Consider the following 23,762-nt stretch of genomic DNA (forward strand, 5'->3'; position numbering starts at 1 on the left):
ATAAGGTGCTCAAATCACCTTTCTATTTTTCCTGCCTTCTTATCTTTTACAATATACTCCTCTTTGAATTCCTTTTCAGCCTTTGTAGCATCTCTCCTTTCATTTCCCAGTCTACTTTAGAAGTTTTCTAACGTAGCCAAGTGAGTTTTCTTCCCCAGTAAGAGTGAGATTTCTGGCTGGGAAACCAAACAATCATTTTGACCTCACTGCCATTGGCTTCTACCAGAACAACTGACAAACACAGCTCACTTGAACTATTCAAGATCTGCTGGCTCTTTTTCCTCGGATGGCTTAAGGTGAAGGATACAAGCAGCAGTGAAGAGGAGAGGAGACCTTTGGGTAGAAAAGGAGATGGATAAGTGTCTTAGCTGGCTGCATGTCGAACGGACACCTCTCTGGCAGGAGAAAAGTAAGCTGGATCCCTGGCTATCTGTTTCCATGGAAATCCATCTAAATTTTGCTTCTGGGACAGCCCAGGAGCACAATATGGAAACTCCTGTCCGGTTCTGGTTGTGAACATTTCTTCCCAAGAGCCTCTGTCCCATCCACATTTGGAACGAGGTCTGGCAGCATTCATAGACAGGAAAGATTTTGTGCTCTCAGGACATGGGAATATTCTATGCTAGCAGCTGCTCGCTCTTTCTTTCTCTTTTTAAAATGAGTTTGGTGCATCAGCGTGTGGACACATAGAACAATTTAAAATTATAGTTGCCTTCAAATAATGACCGCTTTATAAACGGAATGGACAGGGATAGATGAACCAAATTCAACTTATCACTAATGCTAAGGCTATTCCCAAACTATTTGATTGTACAGACTTATTGCTCAAAATGTTTATTGGGTTTGAGTTTCATTTATTTTTTAATATAGATATAATTATAGTTGTATTTGTTGGGAAAAAGTACTGAAGACAGATTGGTTGATTTTTAATTAGGTTTTGGGCAAAAGTGTGTTTTCCTAAATTGTCTGCACTTTTCTCCACTTCCTAACTAGAAAGATGGGGTTTGTATGGATTTTAGGGTCACACTCATCAGGGCCTGAATCTTCATCATCCCCCTTGTAACTGTGGAATCTCATGCATGTGACTTAACACTCCTTCCATGTAACAGCACTTCTCTCACAGACCAATGTGAGGTTCAAACAAGATATTTGGAGAGCACGCAGCATAAGTTTGCATAGTGCTGAGTATATAGACTCTCAGTAAATGTTAGTTTCCTTCTATCCCTCTGTGTGTGTGTGTGTGTGTGTGTGTGTACTTGGAATGAAGAGGAGGAACTAAGTTGATGAACATAAATTGGAAGACCACTCTAGGAATAAGTGATTCGTAAACAATCAAACTAACAAAATAAATCAAACACAAAGCAGAAAGGAACAGAGGTGAGAAGTGGAAAGAACATTTAGAAAAATGCCATCAACAGGAATTGACTAAGCACTTGTTATTGATGCGTTTAGATCCTCAACCAGGTGACCAACATGCAGGGTTCTTGTCCTCAAAGAGCATTCACTACTTTTGGGGAGATTTATTCGTTTGTAAAAGATAATAAAAATGCAAAAGAGTTGTTCCTCTTGGTGTTGAGAGGAGAGAGCAATCTCTGTCTACGGCATCTTTGGAGACCAGAGAGTTCAGTGGTGCTGAATGAGATGAGATGCAGATGAGAAAGCCTTAACATGACCAGCCATTTGAGTCTGATGACAAAGGCTTGGGAATGGCTTAACCAGTGAGACTGCTGAGTTGTTGTCTTTTTTTTTTTTTTTTTTTAAATAGCGGTGGTGAAAAATGATCTTGATATTCTTCAGAACAACAGAGAATCCCAAAACAAACCTAAATGGGGCCCGGTAGTCTCATTGTATTTATGCTAGGGGGAATGAGGTGGGTGAACAAGCTGAAGCCATCCCTCGCATACTCCTGGTTTCCTTATTCCGCCTGAGAGACACCCATACCCTTTGTTGAGTTACTTATCCGGATCCTCCTTAAGCTCCCTTTCTTTTTTTTCCCAGCAGATCCCGGGAGAGATGGCCTTTCAACCCCGCGCGTCTCTGCTAAATGCCTTTTGGATCCCAGCGGTGGAGCCCACTGGATGGTTGGACTAACAGAGACTTCCTGAGGCCTCTTAGGGCTGGCAAAAAAGAATTCTAGCCAAATCGTTCAGGTTAGAAGAAAAATGACTGCTGCCCCCCAAAGGGATTCCCATGACCGAGCACAGGCAACCAACCCAAAAGGGTTAATGCTCCCCCCCTTCTCCGCCCCCCCCCCCCCCGCGACCCCCAACTTGCTGCCAGAGATCAGCTAATCTGATAATTACAGCAACAAACACAGTTTAGACAAACAAGACCTGACCCTGAGGGTTTGGAATGAAAACATTTACTCTCTCCCTCCCCAGAGAGACGGTGCCTGGAGCAGACACACAGAGACACTGGGAAAATACCCGTGTGCTGCCGCGGCAGGGTGAAAACATCTGTGCTCCTGAGCTGCTGGAGGCGATAGCGTTCGTGGGGAGGGGGTGGAGCGGGGGAGGCAGGGGAGCGGGCAGCGGTGCGGCGGGAGGGTGTGCGAGCCGAGCCGGGAGCAGATGGAACGTGTACCCTTAACTGGAGAGGGAAGCCAGTAGGAACTGATTTTTACAGCAGAGGCGGAGTGCGGGAGAGGCGCGTAGGAGACTCGGGGATGCAGAGTTCCAGAGAAAAACCTGCAGGGTGACTAAGTGGGGGAGAAGCATCCTACACACAAAGCGGGATCTCTTGGCCAGAGCTGGAGGGGAAGGATAGTCAAAGCAGCCCGCCCAGCAGGGAGGGAGGAGCTCATCCTTTTCTCACCCCCCCCCCCAAGTTTGGCTTCCAAAGGGACCAAAATGCCCCTTCCCCTCCCTGCCTGCTTCAAAACAGGTCAAGCTACTCCCCCCCACCAACTTTTACTTCTAAAATGCTTCTTCCTAGAAGAAACCCTTTGTGGGTTGCGTCCACTGGAGAGTCTGACTCGGTTTGCTCTAACCTGGAGGGAGGTCTAGCAGTTATTCCCTCCCAGGCCCACACTCATCCCCCCCCCACTGTTTTGTGCCCTGTATCTGCAGTCATAGGGCCGCACATCTTTCTTTCTTTTTTTTTTTTTAATTTTTTATTTTTCATAAACATATATTTTTATCCCCAGGGGTACAGGTCTGTGAATACATCTTTCTTTCTTATACTTGGCTGGTGGTGTGTCCCCTGGTAGACACCCCCCCCCCCTTAGAGCTCTCGAAATTACCTCCAGGCATCCCAGACCTTGGGGGATTGCAGATCACACATATGAATTACACCCAGCTAAGAGGAATACTGTGATTGATGATAGGATCAAGGTTTAAAATGAATTCCATAAGGTGAAAGATAGTCTAAAATCAATAAGATAGGATGTACCATGAATGTGAGGCACTGCATTTAGGTCCAATAATCAATGGTGCGAGTATGAGACAGAAAAGATCTACAGAACAACAGTTTATGGGTGAACGACAACAGCAAGATAGTTTTTACTAGATAACTGGTTCAATATGAGGCGATGAACCTATCTGCTTAAAGGTGAAGGTGATCGTTGAAGATATTCATAAAAGTCTTGTGATCCCATTAACATTTTACTGTGATCTTAACAAGAACTGAACAGATCTTTTTTTCTTTTTTAAGCATAGCTGTTGGCTGACCAAGCACAGTGCAGAACAATTTTGTTTAGTTTGTGCTTTAGTTTAATTTCAGATTCAAGTCCCCTGTTGCACTCTATACAGAGTCGTCCTTGGCAGTTGTCAGTGGTGCCCATACTCTGTTCAGCTAGGTTCACCTGCCCCGTGGTTTGAATCCCATGCAGGCCTACTTAGGGCCCCATCTGCTGGTCTGTTGGAGAGTCCCCCACTCCTCAAGGACACACACTTCTTCCCAGACAGGGCGATTCTTCCCACAGTTCCTCGCACACCCCAGGGTCATGTGCTCATTCATTCGTCAGTTCTTGTACCCATGGGCCTTCTGCCATGTGTCAGGCACTGTTGCAGGAACCAGGGATCCAGGAGTGAGCAAGGCATGGTCCTCGCCCTCGTCAAGCTAAGGTTCTCACGTGGGTCGGCAAATCCTAAACAAAAACTAAAAAAGGGTCAGATTAAAAAAAAAGTATGAACTGTTACCAGGTACTTGAAAAGCCTTCCACCTTCTGCCTAGACTTCTCTGAATGTCATCTCCTGCCTCCTATCCCAGCTCAGAGAGCTTTCCCCTTGAAGGCAGAGAACTCTGCCAGCTCTGTCTTCCCTGAACTCTGTCACCCAGGCACTCCTAACACATAATCACATAATTAACACTCAGCTGCACTCTAATTGTTTCCTCGGTTAATTTTGCTTCCCAACACACTGTAGAAGACGTAAATCTCTTGGAAGTTGTAGGCTATGCCTTCACTTTAAATACAGTCAGTCCAACTCTGTCTGGGGTGCTCTTTGAAAGGAAATGAAAAGCGCAGTTCAAACCTAAGGAGATTTTGAAGCTGATTCCCAGATAACAAGTGAACTCTTTCCCGTGTCTCCAAAATCCTCTAGAATAAGAACGTAAAGTTAGGACAATAGTTTGTTTATTTGCTGAACCTACCTCCTCCAGTGTCCTAGACTCTGTAAGGAGATCTTTAAAGCAGCAAACATAACTTACACTGAGTAGGAGTCTGATTAGAAGGAACAGCAGGAGAGAAGCATCCACCAAGCTCAAAAAGGGAGGAAATGTAAGGACAAACAATGGCAAACTCAGAGAAATGATCGGTCCAAAGTTGAGGCCAAACAACATTCTTTTAGGGGCCCTCATGCTCTGTAGAGTAAGAGCAGGCCAAAAAATCCCCAGAAAGAATACAAATAGCCATCAGTGGAGAACGGGTTAAAAAAAGAACGTCACCTTCACGTGTTCTGGGAATGGGGTTATAGGCAATGGAGTGGAAGAGACAGGCAGGCAGGAGAATGTGAGAATTTATTTTCACTCTATAACTTCTGAACTGTTGTATATTCTGCACTTAATTTTATATATATATATACACACACACACACACACACATATATATATATGTATTGCTTTAATAAAATAATAAATAGTTAACTAAAGCAGCCAGAGTTTTCGTTAATCTGCCTTTTGGAGAAGACACACATGTGGTGGGGAACAAGATTATTACTAATGTTTGGTTTGTGCCTTGGAGAATTCCAGATGCCTGAATGTTTCCTGGATTTGTACAAGTGCGTTGGTGCCACACAGGCAGACCTCTGAAGAGAAATCCTAAGCCTTTGCCCATGGGCTATACATAGCTATGCCCTAGGAGACATTCTTCGGTAGAACGAAGGGATTTCCTGGGGCACACCAGGAAAGAGACGAGGAGGCAGTGAGAAGCCTGTTTCATGAGTTTGCTTCCTTAACTCAATTCAAGGATCCAGGAAACCAATTTCTTGACAAGTTTTTGTTTATTTGTTTGTTTGTTTTTAGCTTTGTTTGGTAGAAATGAGCTACTGGAAAAATATGTATAAATAAAAATTTTTTATATCAACCATAATTTTAGGTAGAAAAGGAAAACAATATTTAGGAGATATAATGGTTAAGACCATGGCTTTGGAAAGATAGAGACATTTTGAATTCTGTGTTTGCCACTTCCTAGCTTTGTGGTCTTGGGGAAATTGAGTCACATCTCATTGTTTTCCACAACCTGAATCTCTTCTGGGGGCTCCTCCTCTTTCCAGCCCAGAAGGCTGGTGATCCCAAGGTCTCTGGCTTCTCCCTTCCCTGGGTGTTACGATCTCCCTGTGATTCACAAGTCAACGGTTGAGGCCAAATCACTCCCCTCAGCTCCATCACTTTCATATCCTTGACGCACTGCATCATGGACTCAACACCAGGCCTGTCGCAGCTGCTCTCTTCAGCCCTGACTCTCCCTTCACCTTCTCTTTTCTTGGCCAATTCATCATACTCATCCTCTAGATGTTCAGTCATGCCTCGCTTTTCATGAGAAAACTTCCTTACTCCTTACTCCTCCAGGACTAGGCTGTGTGTCTTATCCCCTGACCCGTGATTTCCTGGTACTGCGCTCCTCGCACTGCAATGAATAACTTGTTTACCCATTTGGATTGTTCAGCAGATTATGGACACTGTGAAAGCAAGTGCCATATTCATCTTGTTTGTCACTGTGTACTTAGAACATAACCCCCAATACTGGCACTTACTAGCCTTATGATGGATATGTTGACTAAAACACTATTATGATTAACATGAACAAGGTGATAAAATGGTTAAGAATTGGTCTCTGGATTCAAAGACAGCCTTACTGCTTCACAGCTGTGCAAAGTCTGACAAGTAAATTAACTTGCTTGTGCCTCAGTGTCCTTTTCTGTTACTCCATCTAATATGCTTAAGTGAAATGATAGACAAATGAAATAATCTTTTTCATTGCAAGGCAAATGGTCAATAAATGCTAGTTGTTTTAACATTTCAGCTTTTATTTACTCATTTAAGTAATCTCTACACCCAATGTGGGGCTGGAACTCATGACTTTGAGATCAAGACTCCCATGCTCTTCTGAGGCCACCAGGTGCCCCATTATTTTAACATTCAAAAAATGCTTAGAGGAGTACCTGGCAAATAGTAAGAAATGAATAAATATTAGTTATTATTACTATATTTTTGTCATGATAAAAATCTTTTGGATTTTTTGAGTTTGGATTTTTGAGTATAGATTTTCTTAAACCACAGCATATTGGTACTTAGCAAGTCATATGGTCTAGTAGCTATTTTCTTCTAGGAAAGTATTTGAATACTTGGGTAGAAAATTATTAGGGACATTAAAAGAGCAAAGAAGGAGAACCAATTGTTTTCAGTGTTAATGATGTTTTAGATTTCTGGGCACAAGAGTGGAGTTTAGTTGGTTGAGTGGCCAATTCTTGGTCTTGGCTCAGGTCACCATTTCAGGATCCTGGGACAGAGCCCTGAATTTTCTGGGCTCTGCACTTAGCAGGGAGTCTGCTTTGGGAGACCCCCTGCCTAAAATAAGTAAATAGGTATGCCTGGGTGGCTCAATTGTTAAGCATCTGCTCGGGTCATGGTCCCAAGGTCCTGGGATCAAGCCGCGCATCGAGCCCCGCATCGGGCTCCCTGTTGGGCGGAAAGCCTGCCTCTCCCTCTCCCACTCTCCTCGCTTGTGTTCCCTCTCTTGTTATTTCTCTGTCAAATAAATAAATAAAATATTTTTTAAAATAATAAATCTTTTTAAAAATTAATGTTTTAGATTTCAATTTTTGCAGTGCCATGGCTGGAATTTTATGATGCTTTTCTTAGAGATGAAAAGAAAGCTCTGGAGTAAATCTATATCACTTGGTAGCTTGTTAAACTACCACTTCATCCAGCTCCATCCTGAGGGTGGTTCTGAGATGGGGCCTGGGTCCGTGGACTTTAACCAAGCTGCCCTGTGTCATTCCGATGCACAGTGGTGTTAAAAAAAACCCGTGATCTAATAAAAATCAGTTGGTTCAAATCAGCTACTAGGACCATGTGGCAGTGGGGGGCTCAGCAGCTCTTTGTTGAGTGTTGCCTTCTACTGGAGGCTCTGAATGATGGGTCTTGGCGATGCCTCTCTGCTGGGAGTGGCCTCTGGGGACTCTTGGTACCTGCAGGAGAAGCCTAGAGACAGTTGGCTCCACTTCCAATGGAAAGAGCTGCTGACATTTGTTGGCCAAGAGGTGTGCCATTACGAGCCCTGGCTGGAGGTGCTGGCACAGTAGCAGCAGTGTTTCTCAAAGTGGGGTCCCGGGATCACCTTCATCCAGACTCCCCTAGAGAGTTTGTAAAATGCAGATTCCTTGGACCCACCCCCCACCTTTTGAGTCAGGATCTGCATTTTAAACGAACTTCAGAGCCCTTTCTGAGGTGAATTTACTGTCGGAGAGCCCGCAGCATGTTTTCTCACCACAGTCTGAAGCACAGGGCGTTTGGTTTCTTCACACCCACCCCCTGGTAATTTGGCAAGGTTGGAGTTCCAGACACTCTGCTCGGAATTGCAGACTGACTTCTCAGATCTCATACGGTCCCCAGCTCTCAAAGACCACATGGAGGGTGTAACCCGGGAAAAGACTTTCGTAAATCAAAGCGTAGCTGCCTTGGAGTCCTGAGATGTTACGCACTTTTCTGGGGACTAGAGGGGGCATTTGGATTCCAGGAACTGTCTGGTTACAATAATTTTCTTTCCAGAGAAGTCTAAGTCGGGGTAGGTGGGTCTTGCTGGGATCCTTCCCACAGGGCTCCTTAGGGCACACTCGACTCAGGTGAGGGAGACGTTTTGTAGGTGACATCGACTCTCCCTGTCTGTCAGACACAGAGTGATCGGTGGGGACTTGGTTGCCGCAGGGGATGTTCTTGCCTTGTTTTCCCCATCAAACTCTGTCAGATTCTGGGACTTGAAGTAATGAAAGGGGGCTCGGGAGAGAGACAGTTTCTAAGGAGCTGTCAGCAGGGCCCCACTCAGGGCTGGAAGCTTGCTCTTTGTCAAGCGGCCTCCACGCTGACTTTATCCCAATGCTATTAGTGTAAAATCCTCCTGTTTCTCTGAGAGAGCAAGAAGTGGCTTGGGGCTGAGAGGGACAGATTCGTAAGCAATTTCTCTCATTACACACTTCCAGGGCTTACTCACCATTTCAAAGAGGAAGAGCTGTCCCAGCCGGCTTGGAGACTCTTCCTGAGACAGGACGCACAGCCCTCCTACTACTGCCCGCTCTTCCCGATGACCTAAAATGGAGGAGGCCTGGCTCTCAGCAAGGCTGAGCTGTAGGCGGCCTTCTGTCCTTCATGATTTCTAGGGCTGGACAAGGGAGAAGTTACAGAATGCTAATATAGAGATCCTTCTAGAAGTGGGATCCGCTTGCCTGGAGGGGTTCTTAACTCAAGGAACTAGAGCGGTCCTCAGAGTCAGTGTCAAGTAGAACATCGAATGGGATGAGATCTTGAGGGGTCCGAATGACATAATTCCAGTCATCTCAGAGTTGAGAAGTGACAAGTCAAATACCAGAAATGCTCTATGTCCCAGCCGTGTTTGTGTTGTGTGGGTATTATAGATCTGTTTTCTTTTTTGTCAGCCACTGTACTATTTATTGTACAATTATATTCAAGATTATGATATTAAAATAATAATTAGTTTAAATAGTCGATTATCCAGGATTACGGATGGTATGACAGCCAGCAGCCCTGGAATGTATTTTGAGTACTTACACAAGGAGCACATGAATACATTCTTGTAAAATATTTAGAAGTTTACAGAGTGGTAAGTCCCCTAACCACCCATGCTTATTCCGAGAGGTAACCACTGTCGGCAGATGGGTAAGTATCCTTCAGTGATCTTTCTAAACAGTGACATATCCATGTATGTATATATATGCACACTTGTTTTTTCCCATGAATGAGATCATTTATCACACATTGTTAGGTAACTTTTAAAAATTTTCATAGTATGTATCTTGGAGATATTCTCATGGCAGGAGGTATGTCTTCCTCATTCACTTTAACATTAGCACAGTATTGTATTATTGTGTTATACGGATGCGTCCTGCTTACGTGATCATTTGCTAATTGATGGACATTAAAATCATTTCCCATACGTTTGTTCTTACAAATAATGCTGCAGGGGTGCCTGCGTGGCTCAGTGGGTTAAAGCCTCTGCCTTTGGTTCAGGTCATAATCCCAGGGTCCTGGGATCAAGCCTCGAATCGGGCTCTCTACTCAGCAGGGAACCTGCTTCCTCCCTCTCTCTCTGCCTGCCTCTCTGCCTACTTGTGATCTCTGTCTGTCAAATAAATAAATGAAATCTTAAAAAAAAAAAAAAAGAATAATGCTGCAACAAGGCTCTGTGCACATACATCTTTGCACACATATTCTTGTAGAATGTATTCCTAAAAACCATTGCAGTTGCTACTTCTATGTTTATTACATAGGTCTAACTCTCTTCATCTCTTATTATTTCTGTCAAGGATTCTGAACCCTAGCAGTACCTTGGATTTACCTGGGGAAACTTTAAAAAGTGTATCTGTCCAAGCTGTACCACAGATCCACTGAATCAGATAATCTTTGAGAGTAGGGCTCAGGCTTTGGATTTTCAGGAAAAAACATCGGAAAATTCTCATGTGCAGCAAGGATCATTGATCTATACATTACACAAAACAGAACAGAACGCTGGGGTATTTTAAGATAGTGCAACAAATTTTTATAGGAACAGAGTCCATCTAATGATCAGGAGTAATCTTTGTTTCCTCTTAAAACAGGTTTAATACATCAGCTTGTCTAGGTGAAAATAAATAGTGTTAAATTTGATGTTTAATAGTTACATAGCATTTTTATCTCTTGAAAGTGTCTTTTGTTTTGCTTTTTGAAATCTCAGAGCCTCTTTAATTCAAAGCTGTGAACAAGGTGGGCTGAGCAGGAATGACCTTGTCCATTTTACATTCTTGGAAGCTAATAGGGATAAAATGATGCTTCTCAATTTTAATGTGCTTAGAAAAAAATCTGGGGATCTTTTCTATATGCAGATCCTGCCTTAGTAGGTCTGGGGTGGGGACAGAGATTTTGCGTTTCTAAGAAGCACCTACATGACACCGAAGCCACCGGTCCACACACTTGTCCAAGGACCACACTCTCTGATTAATAAACATGTAGGTAAATGGTAATGAGCTAAATACAATGGGAACCCAATCCAGCAGCAAACATAGGGTGTCATCAGACTGACAAGCGAAGGGAGAGGGAATACAGGTGGGGAAGGATGGAGGGCAAAGAAACCTGTCTTCTGCATCAGCTAAACCAGGAAGCCCTCATCTTAGAATTCCATGCCCTAAACAGGGGCATGTTCATGTATCATTTAATGAAACCAATTCATTCTTCAAATTAAAAAATACATCTTACTAATGGAAATTAGATTTTTTAAAAGTGACCTTTTTTGTTTTTGTCTTTTGGAACAAAAGAGCCAGAAGCAATAATGATGTAATAAAGGTATTATTTTTAATGGGTCATTTTCTCTTCAATATATTAGCTGTCAAATGGATTCTATAAATTGAAGATTAATATGTGCGAGCTGCAGGATCTAAGAGGTGCTGCTGAGATGGGAAGTAGAAGAGGAATGGTATCTATGCTGGAGGAAACATTCTGAGAGGGAAAGAACTGACCTCAACTAGATTCATTTCCCATTTCATATACTCTCATGTGCCTTTTCCACAAAGGTATGTCGCCCTTCTCATGGCTGTGATGTTCATAATTTCATGTATGCAGTGTTCTTGTTATCTGTTTTGCCCATCAGATTAGAGAAGCCATGAGGACGAGGACTGTTTTTGTTCACGTTATCCTTAACACCCAGTGCTATGCCTGGCAAATAGTAGATGATCAATAAATATTAATTAAATGAATTGAATATATGAATGAGTAAATCATGAAAAACAGTGGTATGATGTTATGAGATGAAGTTAAATTAGATTAAAACTAAAACAAACAAAAATCTCTCAAGAAGTGTACAAAGCCTAAGGGCGCCTGGGTGACTCAGTTGTTTAAGCCTCTGCCTTTGGCACAGGTTATGATCTCAGGGTCCTGGAATTGAGCCCCACATCAGGCTCTCTGCTCAGTGGGGGGCCTGCTTCTCCCTCTCTCTCACCTGCCTCTCTGCCTACTTGTGATTTCTCTCTCTGTCAAATAAATGAATAAAATCTTAAAAGAAAAAATAAAGTCTGCAAAGCCTAGTACAGATAAGACCAGCTACTTCAGCTTCTTGTCATTTGAATGAGTTAGTGTTTGTAAAACACTTGAAACAGTACCTGGCATATGGGAAGCACTATATACATAGTTTTAAATAAACAAACTCTTATAATGTGCCAGGCAATTATTAAGCACCAACAGGCCTCCAGGAAGGCAGTGAACTCTTATCTCCCAAACACTTGTTATATATCAACACTAATCCTTAGGCAGAAGTATTCCTAATTGGAAAGAAGAGATCCAATTGGAAAGGAGAGCCAATGAGTTAGTCACGTGGAAGATTGCAGCGCACACCTCCTTACCCCTTTCAATAATTTGATCTTGTTATATAATTGTTCTCTGTAAGCCTTTATGCCTCTTCCATTTCTACAGCAAGGTGTCTTTATGCTCAGAACTTTAAACTGTTGTATGGAAATTCTGTGACATCAGAAAGCAAATATAGTGACTTCATCACCAGGAACAAGGCCCGCCCATGGTCTTTTCAAACACAATTCATGAACTCGTAATACGTTTTATAATTTTATTTTATTTTATTTTATTTATTTGATAGAGATCACAAGTAGGCAGAGAGGCAGGCGGAGAGAGAGGGAGAAGTAAGCTCCCCGCTGAGCAGAGAGCCCGATGTGGCACTCGATCTCAGGACTCTGAGATCATGACCTGAGCCGAAGGCAGAGGTTTTAACCCACTGAGCCACCCAGGCGCCCCAAACTCATAATACGTTTTAAATGTTTTTAAAATATGCTCTCCTTCAAAGGGAAGTTGCAAGATTAACTTTCAGGTATGATTTGATATAAAATATTCTGAGCTCCCTAGATGAAAAACACAATATAATTTCTAAAAGCAGTGACATTCATTTTTTCATTGGATAAATTTTTCTCACATGACTAGTAAATATGGCACAGTGGGGCAGGGACCCGAAGCTAGACTTTCTGTGTTCATATTCCCACCATTGTCCAGCGGTGCCATCTTGGGGGAATTGCTCAATTGCTTTTTGCTTCAATTGCCTCATCTTTTAAGTGGGATGATAAGACCAGCTACTTCAGCTTCTTGTCATTTGAATGAGTTAGTGTTTGTAAAACACTTGAAACAGTACCTGGCATATGGGAAGCACTATATACATAGTTTTAAATAAACAAACTCTTATAATGTGCCAGGCAATTATTAAGCACCAACAGGCCTCCAGGAAGGCAGTGAACTCTTATCTCCCAAACACTTGTTATATATCAACACTAATCCTTAGGCAGTTTTGCATCAAGTCTTAGGACAACCCTAATGGAAGTGTCATTGTCATTCATTCATTTAGCCAGTATTTATTGTCTACTAGGTGCTGGGAACTGTTTTCTTTAGGTCCTGGGATACAGAGTCTGGGATTTATATTTTTAAAAATCACTATTTTATTAATATGTGATTTTTGATAGTTCTCTCGATTTCCAGATTAACTCTAAACTATAGCACACAACATTGCTCTTTAGTGAAAGTAGTTCCTCATAACTTCTGAAGTTTTAAATGGTAATATCTGTAGTGCTTTGGACAATGATTTTTCTTCCTGTTCTAATTATCATTGTTAGAGACTATCTTAATTTTGTATCCTTGTGACATCTCTTTCAAATCTGTTATGTTTTGAGTAAGAACTTGATTTTTTTTACACTATAAAATGACACATTTGTTGGAAATTCTGTCATTTAGTATTTTTCTTTTTAAAAAATATTTATTTATTGGACAGAGAGAGAGAGCAGGAGAGGGAACAGAAGCAGGGGAAGTGGGAGAGGGATAAGCAGGCTTCCTGACAAGCAGGGAGCCAGATGCGGGGCTTGATCCCAGGTCCCTGGGATGGTGATCTGAGCTGAAGGCAGACGCTTAATGACTGAACCAGCCAGGCACCCTTAGTATTTTTCTATTAAAGCAATGCTGCAATGCACAGCTGTTTACCTCTGTACCTGTCTATCTTGTCAAACTTGTATAAACTTCATTCAGATAGATTCCTAGAGGAGAACTTGCTTGGTAAAATGATATGTCCATTTTAATTTTGAGTGATATTGTCAAAATGTAGTGTAAGAAAGCATTTCATCTGTCAACACCCTCACCAATAGCACACAAGAGTGCCTTTTCTCCTGCATTCTCAATGACATCATTTACCAATACTTTTAGTTTTTATCAGTCTAATGAACAAAAATGGATGAATTGGTGGGGTTTCAATTTAGTAATAAGGATGATTTTTTTGTATGTTTATTGGCCATTTGTATTTATTCTGTCTTGATTGATTCTTTATATCCTTAATTCATTTTTCTATCAATACAAGGAAGCACTGAGCATATAACAGGTGTGATACGCATGGTAAACATATTCCAGACAATTTTTCCAAGTCATCATATTTCTATTTATGGTATCTATTGCCATACAAAGGCAATTTTTATCTTTATGGCTTCTGAAATTATGTCATGATGGAGAAAATATCTTCTACCCTAATATCATTTTTAAAAACCTCCTTTATTTTCCATAGTTTGTTCATAGCTTGAAATGTTTACACCTTCAATCCACCTAAAGTTTATTTTTGTTTTCACTTGGTGGAAAAGAGAAAACCAAACTTTTTACCACAAATGAATTTGACATGATTATCAGTAGTAACTTTAGATGAAACTCTGTGCTGAGAAGATGCAGTTTCTAAAACCACATACTGAGAGTTCAATATTGTCGCACTGTCCTGGGAGAGCCCTAACAGCATATAGACCGGTAGCCAAAGCAGAGTCTTTTTGAAGGACCTTTTCCCAGTCCTCCCCATACCAGCTAAATTAAAGTGTTACTATGATACCATTAATGATTTAAAATAGCACTTTATTTTCAGTCATTACCAAAAGTCACATATTCTGAAAAACCAAATAGTTGGCAAGTGTTGCTATTGTAATGTAATAGTTTCCTTTATACAAATGTTTAATTACATGTTAGATGTGAATGACTTGTGAACACATTTTTACAGGAGCATTTTACAGAGGCACTCCCTTTCTGGCTTATGATCCCAAATTTGTAGAAAATGCCTTATCTGTGGATTAGAGAGAGACTAAGGTGGAATCTCAATGAGGGCAGAAAGGATTTAAAAGAGTGGGAGTCTTGATAAGCTTGTTCCATACATCTCTAGCCACAGAGGGACAGTCCTGTAATTTTTTTCCCTTTTTTTTGCCCAATCAATAGAGAAGCACTTGGGACATCATGAGATGTGGAAGACAGTTATTAAGAATAACTAAATTGAAATAGAAATAACTATGATGAGAAAGTTCTAGAGATCTGTTGCTCCACAATACGCATATAGTGTATACACACTTTAAGATGGTCAAGATGGTAAATTTTACATTATGTGTGTATGTGTGTTTACTACGATTCAATACAAAGTTAATTCTGCATTGTTGTGGTTTTTGCTTTTAATCAAGCAGCCCATATTTGAGTACTTATTAGGTACCAAATATATTCTCATAGAGGATACCAGGAAGTACCGTTGATACTTTCAGTTCTCAAGGAACTCACAAGCAGTCTAGTTGGAGGAAAAACTTAAGTACCCGTGAAAACGAACCAACTCAGGTAATATAATGTCACCACAGGCGGGGAAAAGACACACCATCTTATTTATAGAAAAGGCAGGAATCTCTTTGGGCTACAGTGACAGAAATATTCATTAGCTACTTCAATGGCGTTCAAAGCATTTTAATGGTTTCTAAATTGACCCTTTTGCTGGATCTCAGAGGCATTATCTCTGTTTAACAGATGAGGAAACAGAGGCTCAGAGGTTATCATTTTTCCAAGTTCACACAGAGAGCTGGGAACTAGACTCTGTCTTCCAGCTCTTTCTCCTGGTAGAAATGATTTGAATCAGCACTGAAGATTTGCTGCCAAGGAAGTTTTGAGGGTTAGAGCAGAACCCAAATGTGCTAGGGATACTACGGTTATGTATTTGCTAAAGTTAAGATTATTCTCTTCTCTCTGTCATCTTGCCAAGGAGCATCAAGTAACTTTTAGTACAAAATAAAAGATTTTTTTTTCTTGTTACTACTGGGCAGAGAAATTCCCATCACAGTGCAATAAAATGAGGACTAGTACACGAGCCTTCAGTTTTACTGCTATATACACACAGTCCTTTAGCCAACTATGGTCCCATGAAAGACATTCCTTACCATCATGTCTGACATCATTCTTTAAGATCATAATACAAGTGGTATAGTTGAGATAGGTCTGATCTGACCCAGGTCTGATAGAGAGGAAATCTAACACAGACAGCCAAATAAAATCTGCGAATCCTGATTTAAAATTAGTTATCTTGGCTAAGACCATAGGAATTACACACATTTTTAAAACCACATCCTGCTAGTTCAGTAGATTGACTTCTACCCAGAAAGTGCAGGAGAATTAGGTCCGTTCATACAATAATCCTATCTGATTGCCCAGGGTCAAGCTACTGTTTATCTTTGCTAGACAGAACCCATATCCTGAGCATATTCTGTGTTTTTCACCATTTACTTCAAGGCAATACAGGCTCTGACGTTCTTTCTACCTAATCACCTAAACAATAAGAAAAAGACTCTAATAGTTTCTTTTTCTAAAGCATTAGGTTAAAGTAAACACACAGACACGATGACACGATGGTCAAGAGTGTCATTTTTCTTAGGAGCGCTCAGCATTTTGCAAAAGAAGGGCAGTGCTGCCCTCTACTGCTGGATGTTGAAATTTAGTGATACACTCCTTTATCCTCAAGAGCTGTGTGGAATGGATTAGGATAATATCCCACTGCGTTAGACTATCCTTTTAGGAGTTGTTTGGCAAACCCATTGGATGTGTTCCCTTCATTATCTCTTCACCTACCTTCATCTTGCATCAAAGCATAGGACGTTAGGACATACCCAACAAAAAAGGGATATCTCATCTTGGGGTAGGAGGCACAGAGGAAAGCTTAACACCTTGCTCTAGAAGTAAGAGGCTGCATTTGTGATGCATTTAGGGAGAAACAGGGCAAGGAGAGGAACTTTTCTTATGACTTAAGGTCTGCAGACTTCCTATTCTTCTGTTACTTGAAGTTTGTTTTTTGCTAAAGTTATCCATTTCCTTTGTGTTTTCTGACAGGAGGCAACAGTCACCTTGAAATGTTGAGAGTAGTGGAATAGCATTTCTAAAACACCTTCTACTCGTCAGAAAGAGCTAATATAGAAATACAAGAAGTTATTATTAACATTTCATATATTTTAATTAAGTATTAATTGTGTTGTTATCTTTAAATCGCTTTGAGATTTTACAGATCTCTACAAAGACTTTTTGGAGGACTCTAAATATTTAAGAACTTGTGTTCTCTGCTTTCTTTTTTATCTTTAAAAAATTCCAGAGTATATGCTTGCAAGAGGCCAGGACAGAGAGATTTTGGAGTTCGCCTAACTAATACCTTATAGCTATTCAGGGACCAAAGTGTAATCTCTATAGTAATCATCATCATCATCATCAACATCATCAAAATAAAATAATAGCAATAGTTTCTACAACTGTGTTAAAAGTGTATGTGTCAACACTAAGCAAAAATCTTTTTGTCCCAATTTTAGAAGCTTATTCCAAGTTTTAAGACTAGAAAGAGGACTAGTTGACTAGTAATCAAACTAGAATTTGATTGTATGTGCAAAGCAGATGCATTGTTTTACTAGGCAGCTGTCTTTCAATGAACATACGAAACAAATCTCAAAGGCAAGTGCTTGTAAACAACATCTGTGATGATGATGATGATGATGATGGTGGTGGTGGTGACTGAGAACATATTGAGTACTTAGTAAGTGTCCTGTAAAATTCAAAGTGTTTTCCATTAAATCACTTAATTCTGAGGCACTTGGGTGTGAGTGTCTCTCTCTCTCTCTCTCTCTCTTTTTTTTTTTTTTAAAAAGCTTTTACTTATTTATTTGACAGAGAGACACAGTGAGAGAGGGAACACAAGCAGGGGGAGTGGGAAAGGGAGAAGCAGGCTTCCTGCTAAGCAGGGAGTGTGATGCGGAACTTGATCCCAAGACACAGGGATCATGACCTGAGCCGAAGGCAGATGCTTAACCAACTGAATCACGCAGGCACCTGTGGTGTCCGATTCTTGATTTCGGCTTGGGTCATGATGTCAGAGTTGTGAGACAGAGCCCCACATCAGACTCCACACTCAGTGGGGAGTCTGCTTCTCTCCCTCTCTCTCTGTGCCTCTCCCTGATCACGCTTGCTCTCTCTCTCAAGTAAATAAATAAGTCTTTTAAAAGTACATCATTTTATCCTCACAGCAACCCCATGAAATAGAATTGTTATTATCCCCACATTATAGATGAGGGGAGGAAACTGAGGCATGCAGAGGAAACTAGTTCTAGAGGCCATGCTTTTAAACACAAGAAGCTGTACTGCTTCTTAAGTACCAACACTCTACAGCACAATTTCTTTTAAAGATTTTATTTTTTTAAGCAGGCTCCATGAGTGGAGTCCAACATGGGGCTTGAGATCAAGACCCTGAGATCAAGACCTGAGCTGAGGCCAAGAGTCAGATGCTTAACCAACCGAGCCACCCAGGTGCCCCTTTAAAGATTTTATTCTTAAGTAATCTCTGTATCTGCTATGGGCTTGAACTCAAAAACCCTGAGATCAAGAGTTACATGTTCCACTGAGCTAGCCAGGTGCACCAGCACAGGAGTTTCTAACTGGTGCCCTGGAACTGAATTATGGCCAGCAAGTAGATAAAACCATCGACAGTTGTCATCCAATTGATATCTCTGTTGTACAAAGGTCTTAGCAGCTTTAAAAAAAAGTTCTGCCCATGTGGGTTCCCGGTTCAGGAACTAAGGTTAGCTGCTGTGTATTCAGGCCTTATTGCACATACCCTTCTATGGGTTAGGAAGGACCAACAGACCCTCACTTGGTCCCATCCATGTGTGCGGGTGGGGAGAAGAGTCTAACATACAGCAGGAAGGAGCAAAGTGAGAGAAGAGAAGCGAAAGGAGATGATAGATCCACTAAGGCATGCCCAGGAAACAAGCTAGTTAATTTGAAGGATGAGGTTGATAAGCGATCACCTTCCTCAGCAAGAGTAAATGCCACACAGCAGAGAACACCACCGCCTTAGGGGCTCTATGCTTATCTTATTGGCCACTACTCAGCCATACAGTGATTCTGAACAGACTGCAGGTTTGGCTTCTAAAGAAATACTCATTCAGCACACAAGTCAGCTTTTGAATAATATCCTACCCTTAGTGACAGCATACACCTAAATGTAACTATTCTGAGGCACTTTGCCCTTGAGTGCAAAGTGTGAAAGACTCCTCCCTCACCCTACTTGTTCCTAAATTTAGACCTTCAGGGCATCAGGGGCAAAACTGAATACAATAAGCAGGTTTGGGTTTGGTTAGAGGTCTGTGCAGTGTCCATGGCCCACCTGGCTTGGACTGCCTCTTATGCTTGGGGCAGCGCTGCTCAGCTCCGAACACTTCTGATTTCCCGGCAAGTATATTCTACAAGAATTCATTCCAGATGAAGCTGTTGCTGTGTGGGTTTCCAGTTCTTCCCTCCCAATTCTTTTGAAGAAAAAGGGAAAGAAAAAAAGCCAGGAGGGAGTTGGTGGGGAGGATGCTATGACAGTCATTGCAAATCATGAGGCAAGGAGAATACTAGTCCTCATTTCCTTTGACTCTACTGCTCTCTTCCTGGACACTCACTTTGCCTGGTTGCCTACTTGTCTGGGCAATGTTTGCCTCTGAAGAGTCTTTTGCTTGTTCTATCCATTCAGCAGGGAGGCAGCATTGCTCAATTCCAAGTCAAAGTGTTAAAATTAGCAATGGCCTGGAAAGCATTTTGTTTATTTCAAGATTGGCATTTTGTGTAGAGGGATGGGGTGCAGGACTCGAGAGAGAGAGAACTGAATGTAATCTCCAAGAACCTAATATTACCAGGGAAAATGTTTGAGACTTGGATCCCACATGGTATGTACTTGCCCTCCCCGCTACACCCAGTTAACTGTTTGCCCCTTTCTAAAATTTAGAACAGATATTATGAAGACATGAAGCAAAACTACAGATGTCACTTTCTTTGCCCCTATCTCCTTGACTTGGTTATGGAGCTGCTTAGATTGTCAATAAATATTTATTTGGACTTAGCTAAGTTCATCATGTTTAGGTAACCACGGATTGTTTTTCCTGCAGGAATGACGTAAGAAATGACCATGATATTGTTGGCCAACGCTGTGAAGATCATCCTTCTCAAACTCTGGGAAGGCTGGGCTGTAGAACGCCCCTCTCAGCAGTTGCCCTTTGCCTCTGCTTTTAGAACTACTAACAGTTCATTGTCATTTCACCTTCAGTGTTGAACTTGCAATCTTAGAGGAAAGCAGTATTAATGAAACACCCTGAGCAGTTAGCTTTGAAAGCAGAGGCAAAGCTCCTGGAAAAAAGCAGGTGATAACAAAGGTTGGCAGGTGCTGTCCAAAGTCTTTTTGGCTTGTATTGGTTACTCTGAATGGAAAATTCATTTTGAGATTTGTCGTATTATCAATACCCCAGAGGCTGGGGTATTGTTTTCTCCTGAAACACCAAGAGAATGGATTTGTCCTTCCACCATTTATTGCTTACTAAGTGCAAAACACTAGGGCATACCTACATAGGGTAGGTTCTCTAGCCAAAAGAAGCTTACCATCTACAAGGGGTGTGGCAGATGGGCAATGACACAACAGCTAACTTACATTTAGGGGGTGCTTACTATATGCAACTAAACACTCTGTTTGTATCAACTCATATAATCCCCACAACAGCCCTAAAGAAAATACTAGTATCTCCCCTTTACAGAGCAGGAACAGAGAGGTTAAGTCACTTCCCTACACCTGCCTGTCAGTAAATGACAGAGCCAGAATCTAAAGCTAGGTGTTCTAGGTGCAGAGCTAGGTTCTTAACTAGAGCATTTTCTGAAATGGTAATATTGCCAACAAGGTACAGAAGCACAGGAAAAGAGAGGCGTATTTTGACCAGAGTAGTGGTTAAGGAGAGTCTTTATGAAGGAAGCATTTATTTACTCGGGATCTTGAAGGTCGCCCGGTGGAGAGAGGAGCTGGGGAGGAAGGAACAGCCAGACCTAAAAGAAGAGGCAGTTTGGGTACCAGCCAGATGATGACAGCAAGATCTGGTTGAGTGCGTGCGGGGGAGCAAACCTGGAGAGGGACACCTTGCCCAAATCCTGAAGGTCCTTGAGGACCAGGACCCTCTTTGTAAAGAAAGGTCACTCCCCCACTTTTAGTAGGATGTCCCCTGCCTGAAACCCAGGCAGGCGGCCCACCCATATTTCTTTCGGGGAGCGGGCAAGGATGGTCAAGGTCGCCGCGCGCGCTCCGGAGCTGCACGTTCAGGCCAAGGACTTTTCGTCCCCAGCGCGCAGACGCCGGGGATCTGGCTGCCAGCCGGGGTCAGGAAGGCGCGCGCTGCCCGGCCCGGCCCCGAGAACGCCTGCTCCTGGGTGCCGGAAGGCCGATCCTCCAGAATTCCGTCCAGCCACTTTCCTCCTCGCTGGGCCCCTCGAAGGTCAGGGAAGCCACCTCCCGCTCCCCGTGCCGCTCGGCTCCTCCCGCCAGCCCCGGAGGCCCCGGAAGAACGACCTCAGCCATAGGAGTCCGCTCTGCCAATCAACCCTAGTCCGGGTCCCCCTCTCTGCCGGCGCCCAGTGCATTGGTTGCATCATGACTGGCCTCCGATAAGATTCTCTGCTTGGATTGGCTAAGAGCGTCCCCTCCCTCCTGCCCTTTCTGCGTCAGAAGCTCCCGATTGGTTAGCCGCGTTGCCAAGTTCCAGACGCAGCTAGACAATTGGAGGCCGCAGGCCCGCCCCTGCCGGCTAGGTGAAGGTGAGAGTCTCCTCCAGTCACCGGGTCTAGACCGGACCGAGTGGCTCCAGAAGCAGGGTGAAAGCTCTCGCCTGTCTCAAGCTCTCCTGCCATGGCGCCTCCGTCCGTGTTCGCCGAGGTTCCGCAGGCCCAGCCGGTCCTGGTCTTTAAGCTCACTGCCGACTTCCGGGAGGATCCGGACCCCCGCAAGGTCAACCTGGGAGTGGGAGGTAAAGATGCAGCGAGTAGGAGCAACTTGGGCAGTGGAGCGGACCTAACCCGGGTGGTGGGTGCGGTGGGAAAGGCCGAGGCCTGGCTTGATGCTGGCTGGAGAGGTGGCAAGAATCACAGGGCTGTTTTTCAACCTGCCCATTTTACAGAGGGGCATGTGGAGTCCTTGGAAAAAGGAAATGTGTCCAAGGTCCACAGTACAGGTCTAACAGCCAGGACACAAGCCCAGTGTTACTGATTCCCCGTTCTGTGTTCTTTATATTACTATATCCGTTCAACTGTTAATAAATGGGGAGGCCCAAGATAAGGGGAGAGAGGAAGCTAGGAATTCTGATAGGCTTAATGTCCTGGTTGCTGGAGAACGAATGAAGGAGAACTCTGAGCCTTAGGAGACTCTGGTCTGGGTTAGTAAATATTTTGAGTGACTACCAGGTAGGTCACAATCAGCACTTTACCCAAGCCTTGCCGGGAGAAAGCCTGAGGCGTGCTTTTGGTCTCAAGGATATCAACATCAAGGTGTGATACAATAGAAATCTAAAGTGTTTCTGAGACAGGTTAATGCAGCCTGGGAGGACCTGGGAGTCTCATTCTGGTCCTCGCAGATGTGGTAGGAATGGTTAGAGATGGTAGGAAGGAGTGGAAAGAGTGGAAAGGAAGTAGAAGCTCGCTTTCGCCCATTTTTGTCTTCAGTTCTTGCTTGGACAGTTGAGAGCGTGGGCCACAGTTTCCCCTTCTGCAAGAGAAGGGTTTAGATTGGAGTACCTCAGAATAACTCTAACCTTCGGTGAATTTTCATTTCTTATCACTCTCATTTAAATGTTTGAAGCTCCAAACACATTTGATTACACACAAAGATCAGCCAGGTGGAAGAAAATATGATGTTCAAGCTAAGGAACAGATTGAGAGTAAAAGGACCAGAAATTTTGGAAAGAGAAAATCGAACTATTTTGTAGTGGATGGTGGTGAGAAGGAGCTTCAGAATCAGGCTTCCTGCAGTGACTGTACATAGGACCTGTTAAAAACAAGTCTTCACTAAGGAGTATGGGAAAGAGGTGAGAAAAAAGCCGTTAAAAAGTATGGTTTGTTTAGGCTAGGTAATGGGTACATTGGCACCCACTATATTATTCTTGTGACTTTTGTGTATGTTTGAAATTTTCTACAATAAAGCATTTTTTAAAAAGTAAATACCATATAGTTTCAGCCACGGAGAGTAAGTGATGTTTTTACTGAGTAGGAGACGTATTGAAAGTTTGCCTGGAGTTTGAAGTGCAGTCGGGTACCATTCAAGCTCTTAATTTAAATCCAATTTATAACCTCCAAGTATTTAATTAGGGCCAGGTATATAATACGATGTTGACTTAAATACATCTTTTAAAAATGTTCAGTTTTGGGGTGGGGAGGGGGTTTCAGTAATTCAGTTAGTCAGCTAAACGATCTTACAGGGTTTTTGTGAGACTCAAATACATTTCAAGCACTTAGAATAATGTCTGGCAAATAAGTACGGGTTATGTAAGAGTTGTTTTGGCATTTCTTTGGGTAGGTTGCACAGAAGATGTCGAAAAAATTTTTCAGCTTAAGAACTGCAAAATGAAATCATTTCTGACATTGGTTCAGAAATAAACTGCTGGGTGCAGAGAAGTAGTGTCTGGTCAGCCCAGGTCAGAAGTGATTGGCCCAGAAGTAGAGTTTGCAGTTCAGGTGGTCATCTTACCTGTGACGGTGCCTCTGTCCTGTTTCCCAGGAACCCAGGAACGTCCTCTCCTTACCAGGAACAAATAATGTGTGCCTTTAATCTTATTTAATGCGTACAGGGTCTCTGGAGGGTTTTTGCAGCCAGAAGGAAGCTGAAGCCCAGTTGGATGAAGCAGTTTGCCCCAGGTCATAGGGCTGTTGGTGGTGAAACTGCCCTCTCCTTTATTTGGGGTCCTTCAGGTGGTCCAGAGGCTGCC

General features: G+C 42.7%; 1 protein-coding gene and 2 long non-coding RNA genes across 3 annotated transcripts in view; 2 read left to right on the forward strand and 1 right to left on the reverse strand.

Annotated features, from left to right (window-relative positions):
- Positions 1 to 1,998: 1,998 nt before the first annotated feature.
- LOC123388721 lies at positions 1,999 to 6,454 on the forward strand. The gene is made up of 2 exons (XR_006603239.1): positions 1,999 to 2,150; positions 2,382 to 6,454. It is a non-coding gene; the product is annotated as an uncharacterized LOC123388721 (long non-coding RNA).
- LOC123388720 lies at positions 3,598 to 12,120 on the reverse strand. Its single transcript, XR_006603238.1, has 3 exons — positions 12,042 to 12,120; positions 8,648 to 8,742; positions 3,598 to 4,098 (listed from the first exon to the last, which is right to left on the reverse strand). It is a non-coding gene; the product is annotated as an uncharacterized LOC123388720 (long non-coding RNA).
- Positions 12,121 to 21,570: 9,450 nt separating this feature from the next.
- The window catches only part of GOT1 (glutamic-oxaloacetic transaminase 1), a 30,019-nt gene continuing 27,827 nt past the window's right edge, over positions 21,571 to 23,762 (forward strand). Inside the window, exon 1 of the mRNA XM_004749513.2 lies at positions 21,571 to 21,812. Coding sequence (XP_004749570.1) covers positions 21,695 to 21,812 — 118 coding nt within the window. The 5' untranslated portion in view covers positions 21,571 to 21,694. The remainder of the gene's footprint in view (positions 21,813 to 23,762) is intronic.

The sequence above is a fragment of the Mustela putorius genome, unplaced genomic scaffold (assembly GCF_011764305.1).
Source record: "Mustela putorius furo isolate JIRA1106 unplaced genomic scaffold, ASM1176430v1.1 tig00003909_pilon_pilon_pilon, whole genome shotgun sequence".
Taxonomy (NCBI): domain Eukaryota; kingdom Metazoa; phylum Chordata; class Mammalia; order Carnivora; family Mustelidae; genus Mustela; species Mustela putorius.